The sequence below is a fragment of the Aythya marila genome (genome assembly GCF_965140915.1).
Source record: "Aythya marila genome assembly, chromosome: 4".
Taxonomy (NCBI): Eukaryota; Metazoa; Chordata; class Aves; order Anseriformes; family Anatidae; genus Aythya; species Aythya marila.
Window position 1 is genome coordinate 57,593,885 of NC_139045.1, and position 18,903 is coordinate 57,612,787.

General features: G+C 39.1%; 1 protein-coding gene across 1 annotated transcript in view; it reads right to left on the bottom strand.

Annotated features, from left to right (window-relative positions):
• Nucleotides 1-16,384: 16,384 nt before the first annotated feature.
• TBC1D19 (TBC1 domain family member 19) overlaps nucleotides 16,385-18,903 on the bottom strand; it is a 45,525-nt gene continuing 43,006 nt past the window's right edge. The window contains exons 20-21 of the mRNA XM_082758587.1: nucleotides 17,783-17,853; nucleotides 16,385-16,750 (exon numbers count right to left, since the gene is read on the bottom strand). Coding sequence (XP_082614713.1) covers nucleotides 16,676-16,750; nucleotides 17,783-17,853 — 146 coding nt within the window. The 3' untranslated portion in view covers nucleotides 16,385-16,675. The remainder of the gene's footprint in view (nucleotides 16,751-17,782; nucleotides 17,854-18,903) is intronic.

Consider the following 18,903-nt stretch of genomic DNA (forward strand, 5'->3'; position numbering starts at 1 on the left):
TAAACCTTGCCCTCACTATAAAATTAACTACTGCAATCCACTAAGAAGTCACAGCAGAAGTATTTTTAAAGGTTCCTCGGAAAAGCCTCGACCTGCCTCGCAAACCCCACAGGAGATGGAGGCATCGCATGCCTCGCAATCCCAAAAGCACAATCCCAAAAGCTCACTGTGCTGCCTCATAGAGCTGTTACATACAGCAGGAAATAACTTCTCAGCGACAGTCAGCTTGCACACCCATTTCAGCCAAAACGTTTCAATAAAAACAACACGCACACAAAAACTTTAGTTACATAGCATACAAAGATTTGGAAAATGCATCCAACAGTGACTTTGTGGCCTTAGCATGCAGCAGCCTTTAAAGACCAGCAGTATCTGATCAGATCTGGTGCAGAGAGAACAATGAAACGCCCGCATCTTACGAAAGCTCGCTCGGCGTTGTTTGACTTTAGGGAGGGGAACTGGAGCAGAGTAAATTCCCCAGAAGGAAACAAAGAAACCAGCTGTTATTTTAATTAATTAGGTAATTTTAAGATACAAAAAGAGATGTATTCATAAAGGGTACACGAAAGAGGCAAGTTTCTTGGATGAACGTGAACTACTGTAACTGAGAACTGCTGGAGTCAAAGGCTATGGGCTGCAGGAGTCCTGCAGAGAAATGCCATGTGTCAGAATAGCTGTGAGCTGGGGACATGAGCAGGGAGCACTTCACTGAAATGCTGGGGGTATGAAGCTGAAAACGGTTTTCATTAAAAATCTTGCAAAATCAGTTTGTTTTCACCTGTTGATTTCAGCTACAGGGTCCCCAGACCAGGAAGCCTGGGATGAATTGTTTCCAAGGAGCACATGTTTGGGAGCTGGGGGAGCCTGGTGCTGATAAGCACCTGATGGTGAGGGGCACTTTGAGGGGGAACACCTCCAGGGGCCCTCCTGCTTCGCCTCACATGGACTCAGCCACACCAGCTCAGAGCGAGGGCAGGTACTGGCCCCGGGCTGCAGCCTGACCCATTAATCCACAGAAACTTAAGCACCTCGTGATTTCAGTGTGAGGACCCAAATACGGCTGAGTGTCCACCCACTCAACCCAAAGAAACATGTATGACCACGTGCCAATTTGATTCTGGACTGTTGATCAGTACTCTTTGTGTAAAGTGATTCTGCCTCTTTTTCACCCACTTTGGAGTTATTGGATGCTGGATGAAAAGCATTGGTAAAATCAGGGTATGCTTCTCTGATCACATCATCTACAGAGCCAATCATCTCATCATAGAAAACAAACATATTGGTAGCTCTGTGCTATTTTCTCCAAATCAACTCCTTGTCCTTCATCAGCCTGGAAACGGCTTCCAGAAAGATTTCCTTCATCATCTTCTCTGAGAGAGAGGCTGCACAAGGCTGTTTTTTTTCCAGTACCTGGCAATCTCATCTGATTGCCACAGCTTTTCAGGGATGATAGGACCAGCACAATTCCATTAGTCAGCTTCCTCAGCACCTTCACGTGCACATCCTGTCCAGTCCTGTGGACTTGTATACATCTAATTTGCTAAAGTGACCCTAATACAACCTTTCCCTAGAGCTGGTAATCTCTTCCCCCAGATTTTGCCTCTAGGCATAGAGGTCTGTGAGGCCTGAAGGCTGACCTTGATAGTAAATACCAAGGGAAAGAGGGCTTGGCATATCTCAGCCTTTTCTCTATCCTTCATCAATGGGTCACCTACCCCATTCATCAGCAGACCCTGTGGTTCTTGGGCTTGGTATGCTTGTAATGAAAAAAAATGAGATGGTTTTCTCTGCCGCTGGGTGTAGACAACTGTAATAGGCTGAAACTGGTGTGAATGGAGAATGAATGGTAATGTCTGGGTGTGGAGGCAACAGATTGAGCACACTGCTACAACAGGGCCTGTGCTAATGGCACCCACGTTAGCAGATTATCAAGACCACAGCACATCTATGTGCAGTTTTACAAGACACCCAGATCTGGAGAAAAAAGATCAAAGAACAAATCCAGATGACTCACAGAGGTGAGACAGAATAGAGATGCTATCACTATCAGCTCCTAAAGACTCCACAGGGTCATTTCCAAAATCTCCACACAGTTGCCAGCCTCAGAAGAACCCAGGAAACTTGAGGACTTCAAAGCTGGTGTCACTTGTCCTGTATGTAATTGCAAGGGATGCTGGACCTAGGCATGACAGTGCCATAGGTCTGGACGGGTGGCTTAAGCATCTCTGCCTTGGTGCCACATGGCTTTACAGATTTCCCAAACACACATGTTCTGGTGCCCCTGAGCATGAAACTGTGAGGATGTGAATTAAAGGTGTTTCACTGCAAATTCTGTTTTAAATAAAACCATTTTCCTCTCAAACCGTTCCGACACTGATATGTGGTGCACATATGTGGGAAATATGCAGCAGTATTTCCCATGATGGCAAAGAGCAAACTCTTTTTGCAAAGAGCAAACTCATCATCTCAAGGTCTAGAGTTAAGTCATTTATGTTACTTAGAGTCTTTAGTCTTGATCAATATTGGAATTGTATAGTCTTGGTCAAATGTTCTGAATGTGCTTTGCTGTAAGGATAACCCAAGATTTTTGAGTCTTGTCTCCCATTTTTGAGTCTCTGTCTCCCATTCTTTCATTGATCTTCAGAGCAGAAAGCTATCTTTTTCTTTTTCTTTTCTTTTTTTTTTTTTTTTTTTTTTTTTTTCATAGTCTATATTTTACTGCTTGGAGTTGTCATTTCCATCTACAATTTGCAATCAGCAAATTTTATCCTCCTTGCTTACTTGCACACATTGATTTATCTGAATAGGGAAAGGAAATTTATCTGAATAGAGAAAGGAAATAATCTTCAGAGTTGCTTAATGCCCACAGTGCTTTCCAATAGCTACATTTGGCCAGTCCTAAAAGACCCTGGAAGCAGGTTTGAACAATAGAGCAAAAAAAAATAAATACTTTTTCTGCTCCTTGGTGCTATTTACAGTCTCTCCAGCTAACAAGATGAGAATGGTCTGGGTATATCTGAGGACTCAAAAGGAAAAATATTAACCATATACAGAAACAGGCTGATAATAAGAGTTACAAAGAAACCTGGGGGACAAAATGGAAGCATATCACAGACTGAAAAAAAAAAAAAAAGAAAAAAAAAAAAAGAGGAAGGAAGGTCAGATAACAGAAAAGACTTAAATCAAATGCTTAGGTAGAAATGAAGGCAATCAGATTTGCTTTTTAAAAACATTGCAAATACAAAAACAACAGTAAATTCATGTATATTCAAATAAATTATGACCACCAGATTACTGGTAAATTGTCTAAAGAGCATTTAATTCCACAAATGCCATGAAAAGAAACAATCACTTTCAATTTTGAGAGTAAAATTCAATGGTCTTCTTGACTAGAGAAGTTATTCGTATCTTTACCCAAGTTCTCTGATTTTGTGTGCTGATAAAATCTTAAGCAAATATGGAATTTTATAGTCTTTATATTTGCCACAATGAGAGGATTAGTTTAGGACCCCATTCTCAGTTGTTGCTGAGTTACTGAAGTTTATATTTTGAGGAAGGAAGGCTGTTAACTGCAGAGAAAACTACAGTAAGTATTATAAATGGTCCTGTATTCCCAGCCCTTAATGGACTAAGAAATTATGGGCCATAGATATTATCAAGTTCCAATAATGAAATTGGAACTGAGAGAATGGAAGTAAATTAAACGTTCTCATCTGATGAGCGTATTAGCCCTTATGATCTTCTTATCAAGGGAGCTAGGCATCTCTCAAATGAGCAAATTGCCTGGTAATAACCTAAAATGCTGTAAATGACAAAATCTCTTTCAATCAGTGAGAAGGAACAGTCATTAAGTGCAAGCTAGGGCTATAGCTCTGTGAGAAATTGTTGATTATGTCTCCTCATTTTATTTTTTTTCCCCAGTGATAGTATTATCAGCAGTATTGCAGATTCTTTTCTCTCACACTTAAAGAATAAGTACAAAAAAATCTTGAAGAACCCAGAACATTCAGCAAATGCTTGTTGCGGCTGCATCTCCCATTAGCATGGAAGCTTTGCTTATGTTTTGTTTTTCAATCTGTTGACCTCTTTATGGGAGCAAAGATGCCATTCCAGCTACTCGATGTAGGCTAGGCAGACTGGGGTTGGATTTTGTTTAGTTCAAAAACAAACAAAGACTCAATCTGTTTATGCAATACCTTGAGGCATATCCGGAGATACCAAATCTGAAGGAAAACAATGGCAGAACGAGTGACTAAAATATCTGAGGCAGCACTTTAATTTCTGGAATCTGTAGTAGGAGCCAAGCAGCTTGCCAGGGCACAACCGTATTAGCAATGGAGGAGCAGGAATCTTCCTATCTGTCTGATTATTTGGTGTGACAGTTGGATTACAACAAAACGATGGGTTGTTATATGTTTTGACAGCTACAGGAACATTCAAGAATAACACAAAAACAGTTGTGGAAATTAGCATATTACAGCTTAGGGTGGTCAGAAATATGTTTATCTGCCAAGGGACAAACTTGGAGAGCTAGCTAGATATTAGTAAGTCCCTTTCTTCATCTGATATACTAAGAGCATGCACCTCACTATAGTCTTTTATTTCTTTCTTTTATTTTTTCTTTCCCCGAGATTGGGTGCCAGACTGTAAAAGTCCAGACATTTTGTTCATTTTTTTTTAAGAGGGCTTTGACTCTGACAATTTTGCATCTCCAGTAAAGTCATAATCAGTTCATTTGCAAACCTGTCTTTAAATAATCAATATGACCATTTTTAATATTTAATGATCGGTAATATTACACAACCAATCAACATACTAAAATAACATGCTGGCCATCCTTCTGTTTTCACGCTATCTGTGAATTCAGCCCATTTCAAGACAGAAGTGGTAGCTTCTCAGTCTTTAGTGAGATGACTTACTAAAAAAGGCTATCTCGGAGGGAAGGTTATACAAATAATTTAATTGCCATATAAAAAAGAATCCCAGTATGTACATAATCTTTCTTTCACTTTCTCTAAATCTCAGTAAATCTCTAAATCTACACATACTGGGAGCTGAGACAGAAAGTGCTTTGTGTCTGCCTATTCCTTCCTGCTAGACAGCAAACAAGGAAAAAAAGTACAACCAGGAGATGACAGAGTCACTACTGTAGAGGACTAGCTTTTATTTTAAACTAAGCACGCCGACCACCACAACCACCACCAAAAACTAAGACTAAAATTTACAATACATTAAAAAAAAAAAAAAAAGAATTTGGGCATACTAATTAGCATATACTTGTATGTTCACAGCAAGTAGTGAAGACTGCCTCTTGGGGCATGTTTGGGGATGTTTTCACTAGGAGAAAAGGTTCCTACTCACTTGTAGCTGGAACTGTTTGGGATGGAGTCTGCCTGTTCTGGCTGGTAGAGGTGTGCTGGGGAATTGGCTGTAACCAAGGGAACTGCTGCATTAAAACCAATGTATGTAGTAACTTTCATTATTTTTGTCTGTCTAAATAAAGAGCCAAAGCGCTGTTAGCTTCTAATGCAGAGCGGTGTTCTTTATCTTACTGAGCGGGGTCTAAGAAAATGCTGTCAGCTCAGTTGTTTAAAATGGAAATCTTTCACCCCTTTAAGTAAATATTTGGGATAAGAACAAAGAATATTATGACCTCATGAGCAGGCAAGAAGGAAGTGATTGGAGATTTGCTTCAAATGTGGTTCTGGTAGTTTTAGCAGCTGTTGATTGAAAGGTTGGACAAGCAACCACTCATTCGGTGGCCAGAACTTGAGTGAAAAGGAGATTATATTCTCATGATCTATGACTGGAAGATAAAAAGCCTAGTGAATGTGTACATTGTTTGTAAATACAACTATATTATCAGTTGTTTTGTAGTAAATTGAAATGGCTGCTCTGAGGTCAAAGCAATCAGATTATTTCCTGGAATTTCGGAAGGCAAGCCGCACATCCTGTAAACAGCAGCTCTCCCTAGATCCATCAGACTGCTATGGCACGTGTGATGTGTCACACACGAGTGTCACCACGAGTGATGTGTCACACAACAAATACGATCATTCTGCAGAGGCAGAGACAGCTAGTCTCAGATCACTCAGAAAGTTGAAGGTGATATGGAAACTACTGCTGAGAAAGTCAAATAACATATTTTGTCTTTGTCTTGCTTTATTTTTATTTTTTAATTATTTGGTTTAGGTAATAGGAAAAAAAGCATTGAAGGGCATATTCTCTGTTACAAGAACACTGGAAACGGATTGACTTCCTACTTTCAAATACAACCTTGGGCATTTGGCATTATGACTCACTACAAACAGCTGTACTTCTCAGGGAAAAAAAAAAAAAAGTGAGAGCAAAATTTCATCTATAACTTGTATCTTCAGAAATAGTACATGTGCATTTCATTTTTGTTGCTGCTTGCTTTGCAGGTTGTGATACTTGGAGGTTGTGTGCAAGGTACTAGTCTTTCCTGAGCACTGGATTTGAATGACCTTCATGATTTTCCTCAGATTTTGACTTTTTTATTCTCTAATCTGCCTTCATGACAAAATTGGGAGAGTTTTGGTTAGTGGTAGGACAAAAAATGTTCTGCATTTAATGATGAAGTTTGTCATCTTTCTCTGATATAACCTGTATAGGATTCATCTACATCTATTTAATGAGTTTCAACAGTTTTTTGTAAACTGTTCATGATGGTTAATGGGAAAATACAGAGGAGAGTTCAACTAAAAGTTATATATCCAAATCATTGTACTGGGTTTACGTTGCAAGATTTTGGTAGCAGGGGGCTGCAGGAGTGGCCTCTGTGAGCAGAGCCCAGCAGCTGCCTCCTGTCTGATCAGAGCCAGCTCCACCCGGCTCCAAAGGGACCTGCTGCTTCCCAGAGCTGAGCAATGCTGGTTGGGCCTCTGGGAGAGCAGATTGAAGAAAGGGAAAAAAACTGTTGTGCCACAGCAGCTGGGAGAGAGGAATGAGAAAATGTGAGGGAAATAGCCTTACAGACACCAAGGTCAGTGCAGAAGGAGGGCAGGAGGTGCTTCAGGCATGGAGCAGAAGCTCCCCCGTGGCCTGTGCAGAGGCCCCTGGTGGAGCAGGCTGTCCCCCTGCAGCCCATGGGTCCCACATGGAGCAGATCTCCACGCTGCAGCCCATGGAGGAGCCCCTGGTGGAGCAGGTGGACGTGGCCTGGAGGAGGCTGCGGCCCACGGAGAGCCCCTGCAGGAGCAGGCCCCAGGCTGGAGCTGCAGCCCGTGGAGAGGAGCCCACGCAGGAGCAGGGGTCTGGGGGGAGCTGCCACCTGTGGGGGACCCGTGCTGGAGCAGCTTGCTCCTGGGGGATGGACCCCATGCTACGAAGCCATGTGGGAGCAGTTCTTGATGAGCTGCTCCCTGTGGGAAACCCACACAGGATCAGTTCAGGAAGGATGGTGTCCTGTGGGAGGGACCCCACATGGAGCAGGGGCAGGGAATGACCGTGAAGGAGCGGCAGAGATGAAGCATCAGAGAGTGACCACAGCCCCCATTCCCCATTCACCTGCACCACTCGGGGGAGGAGGTGGATGGGGGAAGGTGTTTTTAGTTTGCTTTTAGTTTCTCCCTGTTCTAGCCTGTTAGTAATAGGCAATAAAATAAATTACTCTCACCACACTGAGTCAGTTTTGCCCATGATGATAACTGGCGAGTGATCTCCCTGTCCTTGTATCAGCCCTTGAGCCCTTTTCCATCATAGTTTTTCCCCTCTTCATTTGAGGACAGGGAGTGACAGAGCAGTGTGGTGGAGTCCAGCTGCCCAGCAGTGTGAAACCACCACAGAGACAGTCTAATCCTGATCACTTTAGAATCAATAGAGAGAGACTGGAACTTCCAGAAGGTTGTTCATTTCACACTAAAACAAATGTCTGAGATCAGATAACTTTTCTTTTGAAATATTTGTTTCACTCTACTGGCCATAAAGGGAACCTTGAAAAACTATTTTAGTAATTTAACTGCTGCACTTTGGAGAGAAGAAAGGAGACGGGAGAAGAGAGAAGGGGAGGGGAGGGAAGGAGAGGAGAGGAATCAATACTTTTAGGCCTTACTGAAGTATTACTACTACTACTGTTACTTACTGAAATACTGGAAAACAACAACAAGGATGAATGCTTACAGCTTACTTATACATCCAGTAGCAATGAGTAAATCTATTCTGATGATTTCCTATTTGTCATCATATTTACACCTCAGTTAGTTCAGAAGATATATTCAGAACCAATCCTGAAGGACTAAAGAGAGACTCAGAGAAGCATTTGGCTCCAGAAATGCATTCCCAGTGGGATTAGCTGTGCTAACACCAGCAATGTTCTGCTTCATCAGGAACTAGGATTTGTGGTCCTTCAGAACTAAGAGTTCAGTATCACGCCAGGACTGATACCTTCTGTGCAGTCTTGATATTTTTATAATCTGACAAAGAAGGGCAAGCTCAAGAAACAGCTACCAAACAAAGAAAAAAAATTAGGTTTCTAATGTCTCCTCAGTTATGAAGATTTGAGGTAGTTGTGAAACCTGTCCAGAGTTACTGGAGAGACATGGCAGCAAACCACAAACTATGACGGTGGGTGTTGTTCCTTAAAGCAGGACAGTTGCCTTGTCCTGGGAGTGTTTAAGCTGGACAGGAGAGCATGACATGAGGTGCAGTTAAATCCTAACAGCACCCCCTTTTAGATCTAACAGATGGCCTGTAAAGTTACAACACTGAAATAAAGGGAGTAGTAAATTTTTAAAAGAAATACTATGAAGGAAATAAAAAGCTAGCTTTAATCCTTACTAAAATCTTAATACTGCACTGGGTCTTTAAATAATGTCTCTGTCCCATAATAGCCCTGCCTTTGAATGGCCCAGTCCCACCAAAAGCAGAGCATAGAGCCTTGACTTGTTTGCATTGGAACAATTTCCCCAGCAGTATCAATAACCATTTCCCTGTCTAAATGTCTGGCCTGAAGTCAGGAAGGAGATATCCACCCTGCACTTGCTATTTAATAATCTCACCACACTGTTTTCTAAAAGGGGGCAAAATTTCAGTCAAGAGCAAATTGAAAAGATGACTTACATTTGCATCGAGAATGCACTCATTGCAGTTGGGCTGGCTGCAGTTTTCTGAGAGATCTACAGGAAATTCTATAAAAAGAACAAAAATTAAGGCTAGTTTGGCTGAGAATAGTCTTGATTGAACTGTGGAACTTGTGAACAGGAAGACTATCTCTTTATGAAGTCTTACTCCTTATTGAAAAAAAAAAAAAAAAAAAGTTTATTTAAGAACATCAAGAGTCTGATCAATCGTTAAAGAAGAATGTCACCACTACCAGGGACCAGGAAGTATCTGACAAACTAGAAAAATGTCTATAGCTCCTAACGTCACAAATTGCTATTGTACACACCATGTAAGATGATATTTGTTTTACTATTTATCCAGATTTCACAGTTCTCCATTGGTTTTCTGGAAAAGATACTTTTATTTTGCCCTTTCCTTATGTTCTGGAACATTGCATAAACATCTACTGTACACAAAACAGTTTATTTGTAGGAACTAGCATCTTGACCCTTCCTTTTACATAAGTCAAATAATATGGATGAGTTTTACGAATAGTATAATAATGGGAATATTTTAATTACCTGCTTGAAAGTTAGTACATATACCGTTGTGTGTGACTTCTTTTAAAGCCATGCTACTGAATATGGCCTCAGACAGTTTTTTTCCAACTTTGAGTGAACACGTAGGCTAACAAACAGCTTGAGAAGATTTGCAGTGTTTATCATGCCTGTAACTTCACTGCTTCTCTCTCTCTCTCCTCCTAATGGAAAACCTGACAGAAACGCAGAACATCCTTTCTCCACACAGTTTCTCCAAGTTTACATCCAGAAATGTGACACAGGATTATCAAGAAAACACCCTGGGCAGCAGCCCCTGCTGTTTCAGGATGACAGCACTGACAGGAAGGTCTTTGATGGATTTGACTTTCTAACATTTCAAACCTCTTGATCTTTATTAACCTAGATTGCTATAAAGCCCAAACATCTACTACTTTCATCTTCTCATGCTGTGTTTGCAGGTCTGAATACTGATTACCTGCCTAAATAAATACCTGCTGTAAAGCGACTCTCCAGTGTAATACTCACCCTTATCCATATCACCACCTAATGCAGGAATGGACTGATACCGAATCTTTAAAGTCTTTCCAGCATTTCTTCATAACTGATTAGAAATAATATCTTTCTAATGGAAAGATAAGTCCTAATCAGAAATGTGTGTTTTCTTTAAGCTGTAAAATGTAATTCACAGTGGCAAGAAAGCCAAATTATACAAAACTACGTAAGGATAATGAATGCCGTAAAAAGGAGAAGAGGAGGTAAAGCTCTAAATGGGAAAATATCAAGTGGTAAAAGTTTGAATTCCAAAATCTATACAAATATGTCAAAAATATATTTTCTCCTTCATATGATTCAACAACATTTACTCCAGCTTTTAAATTAAAAAAAAAGAATTCAGGAACACCTTTTCACCTTTTTGTTGACATTCATGCTGCATGAAGATGCAATGTGAAGTCAGTAGAAGAAAGTGTACTTTGTTAAACGTACAAATCATGAATAGCCAGCCCCTTTCTGTGCTGCAGAGACATTCTACAAAGTTTGCACACTTTTTTCCACAAGCCTTTCATTTCAAGAATCCCTTTCCACTTGTGTGATAGTGAAGCAGAAGTTGGAGACAGGCTCTCCTGCCTCAATGCTCAGGGTGAGGGCTGTTAATACCAATATTACTGCTTTCCCATGTCTGGCACTGGTACATCTTTGGAAACTGGTTATGGCAAGATGTGGTGGTCAGAACATCTCCAGTGTATCACAAACTAAAATTAAATTTCTAAATATGTCCTTATGTTGGAAACTGTAGAGCAAACTTCACCACTAACATGAATGCTGAAAGCAACCGGAACTTCCTTCACAAGCTGTAACACTGCCAATTTTCCAGTCAGAGTTTGATGTCAGTGTTAATGAACCAGAATTGGGCTTCAAAGCAATGCCTGTGTTTTTGTAACCCAGAAGCACTAGAAAATAAAAAAAAAAAAAAAAGAGAGAGAGAGAAAAGGCAAAATCTTGTGACAGTAGACAAATAACCAAACAATTGTAGGTCATAATTCTGAATACATAGAAAATTAAATACTATTGCTTTTTACAACATATATTTGTGGTGATTTCCTATTAATTACTGGACTCATTAACTGCATAACTTAACCCTAAATATTACTTTTCAGAAAAAAAAATACAGAATGTATTATTCATTGAATAAACCATTGTTGAATAAAGTGAGCTATCAGATGCCTACTAGAATACATTAGGTGACTATAACGTATTTTGTCTTTGACAATCCAATTCCAATCTTTGTTGTTTAAAACACCACACAAAAATTGGTTGCATGCTTTGTCTTGCATAAACTGTGGGATTTAACTTCTTTGTTAAATATTCCATTTATTTTGGTCATAATCCCAAAAGAAACAATTTGTTCAAACTGTTCAGCCAAACACAGTGTCACTTGGCAAAGCACCATGGTTGTCTATACAGCCAATTCTCTAGAGATAATTGCTAGCACATATCAGTAGCCTAACATCTAAAACAACACACTGATTTGGAAATATGGACAAATAGAGGCCCTGCTGCATCCTCCATCACGGAACCCAAAGCTCAGTTCCTGCAGGCAGTAACGTAACATCTGATACAATGCAGAATCAGGTGCATCTCCTCGGGCTTGCAGACTCAAAAAAAAAAAAAAAAAAAAAAAAAAAAAAGGTTTACCACAAAGCAGCATTACCCACCCTGTAATCATTTTAGGATTGGTCCCCAGTCAGTACTTAGCACAGCTGGATTGCATTACAGCAGTTTATGCACTGCAGTTTTGCAAAGCTCACCGAACCAAAGGCAAACATCATTTTCTAAGCATGCATTCGTCCTGTCCCCATTAACGTCTGCTGGATGCTGTTGCACTACCTGTCATCTGCAGCAGACATAAGCATCCTGAGACGCTTCCCAAAAACGTGATTGGTCTGTACGGTAGTCAGTTGGTATTAAATTATTCATTGGCTAATTAAAAAAATACGAAGACAAGACATTTTAACAGTTTTAAAGCAGAGCACAACCGCTCCATGGCTGGATCAAACTGATTTTCCCTCCTTCAATGTTTTTGTTAAGGTGTTGAAAAAGCTAAGCATGATGTGTGCAGGAAAAAAAATAAAATAAAATCTTTTGGTGCTTTCAGCAGACCTCAGAGCTCCCAGTTTCCGTGGCTGTTTACAGCAACAAACGGCTCCCACAGAACCGCTCACAGGCACGCAGCCCCTCAACAAGCGCGGCCTTGTGTGGAAAGCCCAAACCTCTGCAAGCCGCCACCAGAAAAAGGGGATTTTTTTTTATCCCCTGTTATACCGGGTCCTAAAGCTCTAAAAATAATGGCACGGCTGTCCTTGAGACCCTCTTCTAAAGCCCAGGGTGGCTAACTCTTGAGGGGGAATTGGTCTCTGGGGCAGCTTCCCCACCTGTCCCAGCTTTGGCCCTGGCCCTGCTGCACCCGCGGCCCAGCCCCAGGCGGGTTTCTGGGGCCGGAGGAAGGAGGCCGTAGCCGGCCACACCAGATACAAAGCCCTGTTGATCTCAAACACTGGCTTCGGCTGATTGCCTTTCCTGTGTCCGCTTTGGGGATGAAAGCGGCCAGCGCAGCACCATCTGCCAGCGGCCAGGCGTGAACAGGAAAAGGCTGTAAGAAAGGAGGGAAAAGGAAGAGCCCAGCAGCTCCAGCCACTCCTGCATCCTCCCCTCCCTCCCCCGCTTCCTAACATGAAATGCTTGACAGAGGAGCTGAGAAGTATTTTTCCGATTTGTTAAAAAAGGTAGAAAAGCTCTTCTCCCCCCCAACCGAAAATACATTACCGCAGTCTCACGCTGTGTTTCAGTAGCTCTAAATGAATTCTTACTTAGGGTTAATAAGCCGCTCACTAAATGGCTTTCCCCTATTTGATGTTCACACAGCAATTTATTCAGTGAATTCCCTTTAGTCTTGTTGGAAGAACTGTGTAAAATTCATTGGATTTCTTTTTATTGGAAGAGAGTAAAAGAGAGACTTGGGCACCATTTTTTCTGCTGGTTTCTGGAAACACACAGAAATTTGTCCTGCAGTGATGACTTTCCAGCCTTTCCCTTTACTGGGATACCTAACTGTTTTACAACCTCTAAATTCCCTGCATTTCTCATAGTAAAATTTGTTACAATGAGCAAAAAAAATCCAGTAAAAAGTAGGAACTGTTCTAGTTATTAAACTGTTCTATTGCCAAGCCATCAAGACTAAAGTTTCAATATACTTTTTGGAGTACTGAAATAAGGTAACTTGGGTACATTTTTTGAAAAGGCTATTTGCTCTTGCTTTTTTTTTTTTTTTTAAACAGTCTCTTTAACATTACACGAAACTTTTGACAGGTCATAGCCAGAATCCCAAACGTAAGCAGCAAAAATTGATCTTTCTCTAGAAATACGGAAACAATTGGTTCTTGAACTCAAACATTTGTTTGTATCGATTTCATACAGGGAGGAACAGACCAAGAAAAACAATTTGGCTAGACTGAGCCATTTGAGGTTCAGCTATATCTATTTAAATCAATATAAGCATCTTTATTTATGATTTTACTGTCAAAATTTGGCTGTGATTTATAACAGTATAAATGAAAGAGGAGTTTTACGATTTAGGAAGCCCGGTGATAGACTATGGCCTTTAACAGGTTTGAACTGCTCTCCAGAGCTGAAGAATTAACACTTAAGCAATTGTACAAGAGAAGTATCTAGCTGTGAGATAGAAACCAATCTGTTTAGTGAAAAGTGGAAGAATATTATTTAAACAAGAGATTAAAAATACACATATCAGCCAGAAACTGAAACACAATACTTTGTTGGAACCAAAATGAGAAACTGATGGGAACATGAAAACAATAAAACTTCAGTAAAAGCAATTTTATAAATAGATTTCAAAAAAGTTCCAACAGAGTATAATTGCAAGTCTAAGGAGAGGAGCCAGTTCATTTTTAATCTTATCTTAATCTTATTGTAAAGCAATTGTACTCATCATTCCTGTATGTGTATGTGTGTATCTTTCTGTGCCTCACAAAAGTCAACTTAAACATCTGACAAAAGTCATCAGAGGCCTTCAGGAGATTCCCTGCTGCAGCTGGTCAATACAATGCCTGGTTCAAGGGCTGCATGTAGTCCCCGAAGCCTTTGTCTGGCCAACCCTGAAGCAAGAGGCACAGCATCACATCAGGCTGACAAAGCAGTCAGCACAAGTGGTCTGGCTAATGATGCACAATGGTCTGCACTAGCTGCTAGCATAAGGTCCCTTGTTCAACCAGCAGGAGAAACGTAGATAAAGGACAGATTAAGTACTCCAGCGGGGAAGGAAGAAAGACAGAGGAGAAGTGAGATGGGTAGAATGAATAATGAGATGCCAAGTCACAAGAAGACACACCACGTCTGTCATTCACAAAACGACTTGTTCAAACAATCACCCATCAGTCGTTATCTCTACCTATTGATACCCTTCTCAAAACTACTTAAAAAAAAAAAAAAAAGAAAAAAAAAAAGAGAGAGAGAGAGAGAAAATATCACTCAAAAATCCCATCAAGGAATGGGTTAGGGTAATGGTCAGATTCTGCACCATGTACCTACACAGAGCAGTGGGAAGAATTAGGGGGTCCAGCAGGGCTCTCAGGGATCTCATTCGCTATTTAGTAAATATTTTTAATTCCCTAAAAGCCATGGTAACCTTGTAATGAGCTTATTGAGCCACAGTCCTTGTGACTGCTTTGTAACATTATAATTTCTAAATTGGTACCCAGTCTTACGGATTTTAAAACTGCAAAATGCTCCATTTTCAGAAGTAGATGTGCATGATGTGCTGTCATGAAGATGAAGTAAGGTCTCGTGGTTAATACATAAACCAAGCTTCCTGAAGTATAAACAGGAATTCAGGAGAGACTGCTCATCTCTTAGGAATTTACTCTGTAATCTTTAGCAAATCTCTTAATCTTTCTATGCCTTCATTCCCCATATGTAAAATAGGGTAATACTTTCTGTAAAGATAAAAGCTGTCATGTGCGTCCTTTTTTAAAAAACTAGATGTCTAGAAAAGCCTCTAGTTAAAGTGTTAAAACCATTTCTGTCAAATATTAAAAGATCTATTCTCTTGGTTATCCAGAAGAAATTTTCCCAAAATATTATTCAATGTCATACCTATTAAGCAGTTTAGTTCTTCATGTAAGAAGTGATCATGCTGAAGCCAAAACTTTACTTTTTTTTTTTTTTAAGTTAGCCTTATAAATTTAGTAACAATCTATACACGTTCAGTAAGTTTCTTACTATATTATCTAGACAGAAGCACACACATAAAGCTCATTACCCTATCTGAGATTTTGGCTTAGATCACTTTTTAGATATCTTTTGAGCAAATTATGGTTTGTATTTTATTGTCATACATACATAACGTATGTACACTCATGTATGACGACTACATATATATAACACACATGATGAAGATAAAAGTTCTACAGCAACCTCAGTGGCTATATTCCCCATTATATCCTTTTGACTTTGATCCTTTTCCAGGTATTAAGACACAAATCAAACCAGATTGGTGATTCCCACTTTGGTATTAAACAAGCCAGTGGAAAAAGCTGGAAGACCTCACAAAATAGTACTCGCTAACAGACAATGAGCCAGCCTGATAGCGTAGTGAAAATCCGTCACACATCGATACAAGATTGGATTCTGAACTGAAGCCTGAGCTGTTGAATCACCAGGGCTGGAAAACTGGCAAAGGCACAACTCTGCTCTCTCAAAAAGGGTGTGGGGCACCGTGAAAGAACTCTTGGCATCATTCTCAGGGGAATATTTTGGCTCATGTGAGGACTGGCTTCAACAAGTTCAGAAGGAAGCTATGCTCAGGCCTTCTCTGCAGGGGAACATATTTTACAGCATGGGACCTTTGATGAGACTCTGGGTAGGACTTTAGAAGACGCCTGAGAGGGCATGTCGGTGAATGAGGAAAGGGCGACTACAACTCTCTGTATGAAAAAATAAACATAAGTAACTAATATGAGAAGACAGAGAAAACTTCTGTGGGAAGAATACGTAAAACAGAGATGTGTTGTCCATCTGCATTCTTAGAAAATCAGAAAAAAATACTGTAAGCTAAAGTATCTTTATTTTCTCCACTTACAGTATTCGAGTTGATATCCTCTGAGCTGTGAGTTTGAAAAAGTTATTTAATATGAAAAGTGTTCATAATTCTGAAACATTAACGTCACAACTCAGATGAAGAATCACATTACATTTATTTAATATTACATGCATTTTAGACACCGATTCATGCTTTGTTTTTGCACAAGTAGTCATTCTTAATGTACACGTACTAACCATTGTTACAGGGAAATTCAGTAGCATGCATTACACACATCTGTGCGCAAAGTTCCTGTTTTCAGTTACAAAATTCAATTAAGGTCATGATTTCTAAATGAATATTATACATACAGTTTAATTTTGGTTTTATGCAGACGTTGCATAGTTAATTATTAGCTTCTCATGAAAGACTGGAAGTGTGGTATCAGCATTGTTGAAGCAAATCAAGTGACAGTAGCAAACAAGAAGATTTGAAGAAGAGGCATAACCTTCAGGGTTGAAAGGTCAGCAAGTACAGCCTAGGATAAAAACCCAAGAAGCTTGTTAAACTTGACATTTGAATCAAATTTCTTTAAAGCAGCTAAAGAAGTCAGAAAAAGATTTGGTATTGACTAGTAACAATAGTTAGGTTCAGACCTGAATAGAAACAAATCACTGTTTTATGTTGTTGTGCAAAAGCGTCTCTTGCCTTTTTTTTTTTTTTTCATTCTAACACTTCAAAGAAAAAGCATATGTTTACATATAGAAAACCAATATATATATAAAATATATAGAAGTAACTTTATTTTAGCCTTTAGACTTACTTCAAATATACATGGCATCATGAGGGTATAAGAGGTCTAACATTTCAACTTGCTTCTAAAAATAATTGGGAATTAAGAATCCTTATCCTGTGGCTTGGCTAGTACTTGTGAAGTAAGTTCAATGTAATGACCGAAACAGTCAATGTCTTCTGATGAAGTATGTTTAAAAAAAAAAAAAGCCATCACAAGGTTTCAGTGTTTGAAAAAAATATGTCACCAGAGCTTTGAAAAAAAATATACATTTTACACAGTAGTAGAGATAAACAATAATAATCTTCATCGTAAAGATTTTTCTTCATTTCCTACCTGTAAAATGACAATACTTGCAGCAAAATTTCAGATTCAAAAAATGACAAAAGTAACTTTGTAAAATCTTTGTGATATCAAAAAGCACAAAAGCAGCAACATTAAAATATACTGAGAAAAAGGATAAACATCCATAATATTTTAAAAAAACTATATATCCTACAAACGTAATTACATATTAAAATAGGAAAAAAATCTAATTATACAGCATAGTTTGATAACTCTTCATTTTTGTAACGAATATACTCTTTTACATAGTTATACTCCAGAAAAGCAGTATTATCTACTGCATGTTCACAATTAGTCTAGTTTTTATCTAAGGTAAGAATTTGGGCAGAAAGATTTGCACTATGTACCACGTGCCATGTGAAGCTTAAGTTACTGTTGTTGGCAAAGGATCAGAAACTATTTCAATCTCCCCTAACTGAAACATATCCTTACTTCAGCTGCAGCCAGTGATGTCACCTCCATCAGGTTGACTGCTCGGAAAGCAAACACAGCAGCTGCCAGCACTGGAAAGAAAAAAAAAAAAAAAGAAGAAGAAGAAGCCCAGTATTTAAGTTGCTGACTTGTTAATTAGTGATTAGAATTAATCTTGATTTAAAATAGCAATTTTCACTCCCCAGAGTAATTACTTTGATTCTGAATAATAATATACAGTGGATGTCAGTATTTGAATTTCTTGGGCTATTCATTGAACTGATAGGACAAAGGCAACTTTATTTTAGAAAAGTTTGAGTGAAAATGCTTGCATTTAATGTGGCAAGCTTTTAATTACAAGACAAGGTAATTTACAAATAGTTAATTTCTACGCCAAAAATTTGGATTTATTTAAATGGCAACATTTCAATTGTGAGCATTATGTAACATGAAAAAATAATTCGTAGTTATCTCTTATACAGTTATATATATATCTACCTAGCTGTCTTACATGTACAAATAGAACTAAAACCTTTCCTCTTCTGTTCATCTACTTTGCATTTAAAATGTGTTCCAACTGAAGATACTTATCTTCTTTAGAACACCCATCTTGAACCTTGCATAAATCTTTGGACAGAATTTCCTCTGTAAGTACAAAACTTTCAACATCTATTAAACGATGGGGCTTTGAGTAAAGATATACAGCAAACACAGGGTAATTCTCAGTTGTGCTAAGTGTTGAAGAAATACTTCCCATACGTGAATAAGACAAATCTTGTATTTTGTGAAAGGTGATGAACTCAAATCTTAATCATTACCAAATCAAATGGTACCACTGAAGCTGGGAGGACATCCTACGCTCTTTTTCAGAGAGTGCTTATTATCTCTGGAGCACTATCACAGCAAACAATGATAAAGAAGAAATATTGTTAAAAAAAAAAAAAAAAGTTACTTCACATTTGTGATAGAAATGCAGTGTTTATGCAATTCTATTTTTCTAAAAGTTATTCTCTTTGACTTGTACGCAATCTACTTTCAGCATTCAAATAGCAACTAAGTTATTTAAGTTTTCTAAGTTTTCTTCTTGTCACAAAATAGACTTGAGCTAACATGTATTTGCCTTACTACCACATGGACTGAAC